Genomic DNA, 9,228 nt, shown 5'->3' with positions numbered 1-9,228 from the left:
CTTTTTTTTAAAAAAAAACCAGTGCTTGTAGGGAGAGTGTTAGAAAAGCTAACGTTCGGTATGAGCTTAGGCTAGCAAGAGATGCTAAAAACAACCAAACAGGGTTCTTTGCTTATGTTCAAAGGAAGAAAAAAAGCAAGGACATGGAGGGCCATTGCAGGGGCAGGGAAGTAAAATTGTAACAAGCTGGAATGCATCCAGAGGACAGCAACGAATATGATGGGGAGGGGGGCGGTCTGGAGACCAAGTCCTGTGAGGAAAGGTTGAAAGAGCTCAGTTTGTTTAGCTTGGAGAGTTGACTGAGAGGTGATATGATAACCATCTTCAAGTACTTGAAGGAGTGCCATATTCAGGATGGCACGGATATGTTTTCCACTGTCCCAGAAGTTCAAACCAGAACCAACAGGTTGAAATTAAATTAAGAGAGTTTTTGGCAAAACATTAGGAAGAACTTCCTGGCAGTTAAAGCAGTCCCTCAGTGGAACAGGCTTCCTCAGGAGGTGGTGGGCTCTCCTTCTTTGGAGGTATTTAAGCAGAGGCTAGATGGCCTTCTGACAGCAATGCTGATTCTGTGAACCTGGGCAGATTGTGAGAGGGAGGGCAGGAAGGGTTGCATCAAGGCTTAGTTCTTACATGCCTAGGGTAAGGCCGATCACCACCTTGGGGGCAGGGAGCAGTTTTCCCCAGGCCAGTTTGGCTAGGGATCTTGATGGTGTTTTGCCATCTTCTGGGCATGGAGCAGGGGGTCACTGGGTTGGTGTGGGGGAAGGGGAGGTAGTTGTGAATTTCCTTCATTGTGCATGGGGTTGAACTAGAGACCCTACAGGTCCCTCCCAACCCCATGATTCTATGAAAGAAAACAAAGTATGTATTCTGTGGAAATCTAGAGAGCCAGTTCAGTGTAATGATTAAGAGTGGCAGGACTCTAATCTGGAGAACGGAGTTTGAATCCTCACTCCTCCACTTGAAGCCAGCTGGTTGACCTTGGGTCAGTCACAGCTTCTAGCTCTCTCAGACTCACCCACCTCACAGGGTGTTTCTTGCGGGGATAATAATATACTTTGTAAACCGCTCTGAGTGGGTGTTAAGTCATCCTGAAGGGCGGTATATAAATCGAGTGTTGTTGTCGTTGTTGTTATTTGGTCTTTAAGGTGCTACTAGACTAGATTCTTGCTCTGCATGTGCACAGAGGCGCTGTGGCTGGTCCTGTCCCTTCTCTAGTCAGTTTCCTTCTAGTCAGTTTCCTTTTCTAGTCAGTTTCCTTTGCGCTTCCGCCGGCAGCAGCTGGTCAATTTCTGCGCGCCTCTCTCAGCCTTTGGGAGGTGCCCAAAGCAAGCCGGGAATCCTTGGCCGGGGCTCCATCGGGCACTGATCCCCCCCCCTCGTGTTTGCATCTTTCCAGGTCCCACCCCCTGCCCGGGAGGTTTCTGCTGGTGTCAGTTTCAGGGCCTCCCCCCCCCTTCCCCTCTGGGCTACATAAGGAAGAGGCATGCTCCGCGGGCCGAGCCCGGCCTGTGCCTGCGCTCCCGTCCTTTTGCAATTGGGGGGCGGGGGACAGGGGGGTGCTAACCACCAGCCATGCTTCAGCAAGAAAGCCAGGGCGATGCGGCACTCACACGGTTAACTCTGGAAGCAGCCGTGGATCCCGGGAAGAAGCCACAACAACCCGTTAAGGTAAGAAGAGGCTTGCGGGGGGAGGTGGGCGAATGGGAAGCAACCGTGCCACGCTTCTGCCGTTGTAGCAGGGCTGGCAGCTTGGCTGGGAGGGGGGGGGAGCTGCGGGGGAGGCCCCCAGAGCAGGCTGAGTCAAGCAGGGAGGGCTGATCTACAGTCCCCAACAGAGTTCCTGCTGCATTGGACTGGAGGTGGCTTTTCAAAGCAGCCCGGACTCTCTTGGGTTTTTCAGAACTCGGGAAGGCTGTTTGCTAGGCCTTGGCCTGACTCTGGCCGGCAGAGGCAGGGCTGGTGCTGAGCACCCCTTCTTTTGCAACCGATGCGAAGGAGCCACACCGGCAGCTACACACAATCCAGATCTGACGTTCTGCTCTGCAGACTCCGGAACCACTCCGGCATTCTTTGTTCCCTGGTATAAAACAAATGTCTATTTGCTTCATTTATACCTCGCCTTTCTCCCCAACAGAGGCCCAAAGCAGCTTACATCATTCACGCCCCCCCCCCACTCCATTAATCCTCACAACAACCCTTTGATGTAGCCTGGTGAGGCTGAGAGTGGGTCAAAAGGTAAAGACAGCCCCCAGTGCAAGCATGGAGTCATTACTGACCCATGGGGGGATGTTGCATCCCCCCTTGGCAGACTTTTTGTTATGGGGTGGTTTGCCATTGCCTTCCCCAGTCATCTACACTTTACCCCAGGAAACTGGGTACTCATTTTACCGACCTTGGAAGGATGGAAGGCTGAGTCAACCTTGAGTCAGCCACTTGAACCTGGCTTCTGCCAAGATCGAACTCAGGTCGTGAGCAGAGCTTGGGCTGCAGGACTGCCGCTTACCACTCTGCGCCATGGGGCATGTTCTGAGAGTGTGTGATTGGCTCCAAAGAGCCACTTTGGTGTAGTGGTTAAGAGAGGCAGGACTCTAATCTGGAAAGCCAGGTTTGATTCCCCACTCCTCCGCTTGAAGCCAGCTGGGTGACCTTGGGTCCGTCACAGCTCTTCCAGAGTTCTCTCAGCCCCACCCATATCACAGGGTGATTGTTGTGGAGATAATAATAACATACTTTGTAAACCTCTCTGGGTGGGCGTTAAGTTGTCCTGAAGGGTGGTGTATAAATCAAATGTTATTATTATTAAAAGTCACCCAGTGAACTTCCAGGGCAGTCCGGGAATGCGAACCTAAGTTGCTCTCCTCTAACCAGTGCACCACATTGGCTCGGAGTGTGTTGTTATTTTACTTCTTTATTTATAGTCTGTCTTTCTCATTGAGACCCAAAGTGGATTACATAGCACAAGCGCAAATACGATATAAGCAACAGCTGGGACATTCACTGAGCAAAGTACATCCAGAGGAGTTAGCAGTGTTAGTCTATAGTAGCAAAATAGCAAAGAGTCCAGTAGCACCTTTAAGACTAACCAACTTTATTGTAGCATAAGCTTTTGAGAACGACAACTCTCTTCATCAGATGCATCTGATGACGAGAGCTGTGGTTCTTGAAAGCTGACGATGCATCTGACGAAGAGTGCTGTGGCTCTTGAAAGCTTATGCTACAATAAAGTTGGTTAGTCTTAAAGGTGCTACTAGACTCTTTGCTATTGAGCAAAGTAGGTCAATGAACAACAGGACTTTCAGGGAAACAGGGACAAAAGGGAATAGTCACAGAAAAAGTTTAAGCAAGCATAAAGCTGAGCACAGAGATGAAATCTATGAGAAACCAAGCATAGGTTATGTTGCTATTAGGAATTCCTCATTTGTTTAGACAGGACTTTTTTTTCAGCTGGAACGCTATGGAACGGAGTTCCAGCACCTCTTGAAAATGGTCACATGGCCGGTGGCCCCGTCCCCTGATCTCCAGACAGAGGGGAGTTGAGATCGCCTTCCGAGCCAGTGGCACGGAGGACAATCTAAACTGCCTGGAGATCAGGGGGTAGGGTCACCGGCCATGTGACCATTTTCGCCAAGGGCAATTTAAACTTTAAAAAATTCCCCCCTTGTTCCAGCTGACCCAAAGTGACATCATTGTGCGGTCCTGAGTTCCGCCACTGAGTTCCACCATCTCTTTTCCCAGAAAAAAAGCCCTGTGTTTAGGACTCTCAGTGTAAACAGGCCCCTGCCCCAAGGTGCTTCCAGGCTCAATTTGAAGATGGAAGAGGGAGAGGAGACTGGAGAGGAGGTGCCGTGGAGGTTCTTCAGGCTTTGCTTCAATTGCGGGCGGGTGGGGTGTTCCTCCAGCTCCCTCTTGCCCTGGGTGATTAATACCAGGCCGCTGTGCAATTTCTATATCCTGCAGCGCCTGCCAAGCCCTTTCCCCTGTGCCTTGAACTTTGTCCTCCTTGGACAGGAGCCCTGGGGAAGTGCAGGCAGGAAGAGGGGGGGGTCCCAGGGCATATTAATTCATGCTTTAACAAAGTTCGCCCCCTAGGCAAGCTCTGCTTCGTGAGAACATGAATAAACGTGCCCACATTCCAGTCTCCACCATCACCTTGTCTAATTGCAAATACCGTCCTCCACGGTTATTTCTTACATCGAGGCTGCCACAATGAGGTTGCCACCTGTGAATTTTTTAAAAGGCAGGGATGCAAAAGGTGAAACTCTCCAGCTAAAAAAAATCCCTGTAAAAGCAGGAAAGATAGCCGGGCGCTGAGCTTTGTAGTTGGGGCATGTTGCTAAGAGAACATGAGGTTCCACAGCAGGGTGTGCCTCTTAGCACTATCTCAAGTTTCCAGAGAGGAGTACAGATATGGCTTGAAAGCTATTTTCTTCTTCTGCAGATCTGCTCAGTTTGCCTGCACCCTCCTTCAGCCCACAGTTCCTGCTCTGGTTGTTGTGGGTTTTCCGGGCTGTATTGCCGTGGCCTTGGCATTGTCGTTCCTGACGTTTCGCCAGCAGCTGTGGCTGGTATCTTCAGAGGTGTAGCACCAGAGGTGTAGCACTGAGAGATCACTGAGAGATCCCTGTCTTTTGGTGCTACACCTCTGAAGATGCCAGCCACAGCTGCTGGAGAAACGTCAGGAACTACAATGCTAAGACCACGGCAATACAGCCCGGAAAACCCACAACAACCATCGTTCTCCGGCCGTGAAAGCCTTCGACAATACAGTTCCTGCTCTCTCTGGGGGTTCTCTGCTGACTTTCCCCTATTCTTCCGCTTTTCTCAGGCCCTGCAACTCTCGGCTCAACTCCCTCCCTCCCTCTTTCGCCGCACTTGATATGTGATGTCAGCATGCTCCTCAGCTTATTCTAAAACATTTCTGCAGTTCTTTGAACATTCTGGGTGCACTCAGAAGACGTTTACAAATTGGAATTCCAGGATGGAGGTGAGGGAAGGTACAGGAGCTCTTGACAGATGGAAAACATGAGGCTACCTAGATTGCATCAGACTCTTGGTCTAGCAAGATCCACCTTGCCCTCTCTGAGTACACAGCACAATGGACCGCGGTGTAAATTGAAACATATATAAAAAATCAGCGTGCAAAAGTTAAAGGGCGAATGTATTTATTCTAGATTCTTATAATCAACCCTAAATAAATATTATTTGACAGTTCTGCTAGAATATGTAGGATGAAATCCTTGGTATTCGTCTGCAATTATATTTAATTCAAAGGTAAACAATGGCAAACCACCCCGTGAAAAGTCTGCCAAGAAAAAGTCGTGATGCGACATCCTCCATGGGTCAGTAATGACTCGGTGCTTGCACCTTTATCTTAAACTATACATTAGAAAATCACCTAAAGTCAAAAACAATTACATTCAACTACAAAACATATATACATGAAAGAACAATAACATACCTCCATAACTCTCAAGGACAGAGTCCCATTCTTATATACAAACAATACCTAAGAAAAAGGTCCAACTTTTCCACACTGTTCAAATGTCGATTAGATTAAACAACTCAATCCCATTGGATGTTCATTTGAATACACAACTACAGACATCCGGTAATTCTGCCGTTTCAAAAGAAAAATTCTTCCTCTGCTTTGAAATTCCTTACATCCAAATGTTGTGGTGTTTCTGTGCTTACAGTTGTCCTCGGATTTTACAGACTCAAATATTAGCAGTACAAATCATGCGTACATCCAGGGCTCATTTTGAGGGGGAACGCACAGGAACACAGTTCTGGCAGTTCCCCAAAGAGGTCACGTGTCAGGTGGCCCCGCCCACTGGACTCTCTGCCATTTTGGGCCCGTTTCGGCCTGGATTGGGGCTGAAACGGCCCAGATCGGGTTGGTGCCAGATGGGGGAACTTTTCAGCCTCTGCTCCCCAGCTGTATTGTGGAGATAATATAGATCCAGAGGAGTTAGCCATGATAGTCTGTAGTAGCAAAAATAGAAAAGAGTCCAGTAGCACCTTTAAGACTAACCAACTTTACTGTAGCATAAGCTTTCGAGAATCACAGTTCTCTTCTTCAGGTGCATGGAGGGTAACAAGAAACTGGTCAGATGTGGGGATAATAATAACACTGACTTGTTCACTGCTCTATGGCACTAATCTGTCTAAAAGAGTGGTATATAAGTACAGTTATTATTATTATTCAAATTTCACACAACACAATAATAAATAAAAATCACATGTTATGCTTGACTGGCCTTCTGAGCTGATACAAGTTTCCACCAGAGATCCAAGTATCAGCCAGGTATCGGTGTAAAATGTACACTGTTCCAAGTAACACCATCTTTTGCAGTTTTGTAGGTGTTATGTCAGAAAGCTGCAGTTTTTCCATATAAGTTGCAAAGTTTTTCAGGATGGTTCCAAGGGCCCCAATGACAATGGGGACTACTGTTGCATTCTTCTTCCATAGTCGGGTGGTTTCTATTGCCAGCTCTCTATATTTAATCATTTTTTCTTGTTCTTTTTCTTTGACTCTGGAGTGCCCTGGAATTGCAATGTCAATGATCCAAACTTTTTGATTTTTTTCTACAACTGTTGTTGTTGTTGTTGTTTCCAGGGTAGAAGCTTTCCAACACTCTCTTTGTCAGATGGGGAGTTTTGACTCTTGAAAGCTTATACCCTGGAAATCTTGTTGGTCTTTAAAGTACTAATGGATTAAGGTTGCCAACCTCCAGGTGGGGCCTGGAGATTTCCCAGAATTACAGCTCATCTTTAGATGACAGAGATCAGTTCTCCTGGAGAAAATGGCTGCTGTTAAGAGTGGGCTCTATGGCATTTACAACCCACTGAGGTCCCTCCTCTTGTCAATTCCTACTGTCCCCAGGCTCCGCCCCCAAATCTGCAGGAATTTCCTAACCCAGAGTTGGCAAGCCTGTACTGGGCTTGCTCTTCTATTGCAGACCAATGTGGCTACCCACCTGAAATTAAGCTGGAGGTAGGCTCTTTAGTTTAGAGAAGGGCTTGAAACTTTCCTGAGCAGAGTGGTAGGAATTGGATACAGGCTGTTTGGAATGAATGCCTGAAATCCAGCAAGGTTCTGCTTAAGGTCTTGTGGTTGCCAACCTCCAGGTGGTGTCTGGGGATCTCCTGGAATTACAACTGATCGCCAGGTGACAGAGATGAGTTCCCCTGGAGAAAATGGCTGCTCTGGACAGTGGAATGGCATTATACCCAGGGGTCATTTAGTAGAAAAAGAGCTAGAGGAACTTATTAGTATAACTCATTAGCATATGCCATGCCCCTTGGCATCACCAGAAGTGTGTCATTGGCATAACTGATTTGCATATGCCACACCCCCTGACGTTATCTATCCTGGCTGTTTTGGACCCAATCCTGGCCATTCAGGGCCAAAATTGGGCCCAAAATGGCAAAAAGGGGCTGAAAACAGCCCCAAATGGGTCCAAAATGGTCAGGATCAGGCCGCTGTTGAGCGAGAGAGTGATCCACCACCCATCAGAGGCCTGATCCGGGCCATTTCAGCCCCAATCCAGGCTGATACAGGCCCAAAATGGCCGAGGTGGCCCCACCCACCTGACTTGTGACCTCTTTGGGGAACTGCTGGAACTGCATTCCTGTGCATTCCTCCTCGAAATGAGCCCTGATTATACCCCATTGAGGCCCCTCCCCTCCCCAAACCCTGTCAGGCTATGGGTGACAGGATATGGCGGACAGACCCCTGGACCATTGCAGCAAGACGCAGCTTCTTGGTTCAATGGCTTTTATTCAGAAATCAGATCATTTCCATACATATGTCCATAGGACCACTCAGAAGCCAAGTAAGCATCTAAGCCGCAAGAGTAAAAGTTGACAGGAATGACATCACGTGAGAGAGACTTCTCTTTTAACATTCAAGTTTGTTCCTTTCCCCTCTCCCAATCATAAACAAGATGTTGGCGCTCTTCTTGTGTGAGAACGTTCCACATATTTGCAGTATCAGTTGAGTCACTAGAAAACAAGACATAGCAAAGTCTGACAGGGAGTAGCATACAAGGTCAGAAACACTGGAAACTGGTGCAGTTCGTTAGATAAACACCTGTGAAAGCCTGTGAAAGAAATAGTTATGGCCTTGGTAAAATGACATCGAGTTACAGCAGGCTACATTGGTTCAGAACAAAAAGATCAGTAAAATTGGCATGTTTGGGGCTCAGGCATGACACGACCCTTTCCAGGTTTCACCCCCCAAATCTCCAGGAATTTCCCAACCTGGAGCTGGCAATTTTTGCCTAGATATTAGACACTGCTGCTTGGATGAGTGGGGAGTTCAGGCAGCTCTCCTCAATATTTCATTTCTAAGTTCATAGAGCTATCTCTATGAGCCAATGGGAATCTTTATGGACTAAAGAAATTAAATTTACTGATTGTCAAATGTTAAGGGGGAATTGGTATAAAATGTTTTTTAGATGGTATATTACTCCTAAGGAAATAGCAAAAATCAATAAAGACTATAGTGGAAGGTACTGGAAATATCAAGGGACGGATGCAACATTCTATCGCAGGGGTGGCCAAACTTGCTTAATGTAAGAGCCACATAGAATAAATGTCAGATGTTTGAAAGCTGCAAGACATGATGCATTAAAGTGACTTCAGAGGAAGAGGCGAATTTGGGGGAGTGTCCTGGAAGTGACATCACAGGAAGGGGCGAGGGTTTGGTGCAGTATGCTGGAAGTGACATCATGGGAAGGGGTGGAGCTTTGGAAGAGCCATCACCTGACCTTTGACTTGGAAGTGACATCACAAAAGTGATGTCATATCCTTGCTAGGCTTCACCCCCAAAGTCCCCAGATATTTTCTAAGAAAGATCTGGCAATGCCAGCATTTTTATTGAAAATATGAAAGACATGAAAAGAAATAAGGAAGGAAGGAAAAAAGGAAAGAGGAGGGAAAGACATGGAAAGAAAGAAGGAAAAGGAGGGAGGGAAAGACATGTAGAGAAAGGAGGGAAGGGAGGGAAATAAACTAAACTAAAATGTATGGCCACGGCAATACTCAGAGTCCTCTGGGAGCCGCACAATATGTCTAGAAGAGCCGCATGTGGCTCCCAAGCTGCATTTTGGCCACCCCTGTTCTATCATATGTGGTGGACATGCAAGAAAATGAAAAGATATTGGATAAAAATACACGAAGAGATGCAAAAGATACTAAAGCTTTGCTTTGAGCTAGTCC

The 9,228-nt window shown here is 47.3% G+C and overlaps 1 protein-coding gene across 5 annotated transcripts in view; it reads left to right on the top strand.

Moving 5' to 3' along the window:
• The first annotated feature begins 930 nt into the window (after positions 1–930).
• LOC129330539 (sodium-dependent lysophosphatidylcholine symporter 1-like) overlaps positions 931–9,228 on the top strand; it is a 42,707-nt gene continuing 34,409 nt past the window's right edge. For 2 of the 5 annotated variants that reach the window (XM_054980605.1, XM_054980603.1), the window contains exon 1: positions 931–1,674. In XM_054980605.1, coding sequence (XP_054836580.1) covers positions 1,579–1,674 — 96 coding nt within the window. In that variant the 5' untranslated portion in view covers positions 931–1,578. The remainder of the gene's footprint in view (positions 1,675–9,228) is intronic. The other 3 variants (XM_054980604.1, XM_054980601.1, XM_054980602.1) reach the window with 2 other exon arrangements.

Source organism: Eublepharis macularius, chromosome 5, assembly GCF_028583425.1.
Source record: "Eublepharis macularius isolate TG4126 chromosome 5, MPM_Emac_v1.0, whole genome shotgun sequence".
NCBI classification, from domain to species: Eukaryota; Metazoa; Chordata; class Lepidosauria; order Squamata; family Eublepharidae; genus Eublepharis; species Eublepharis macularius.
Note: the sequence above shows the minus strand (reverse complement) of the source record. Positions and strands in the feature narration are given on the sequence as shown.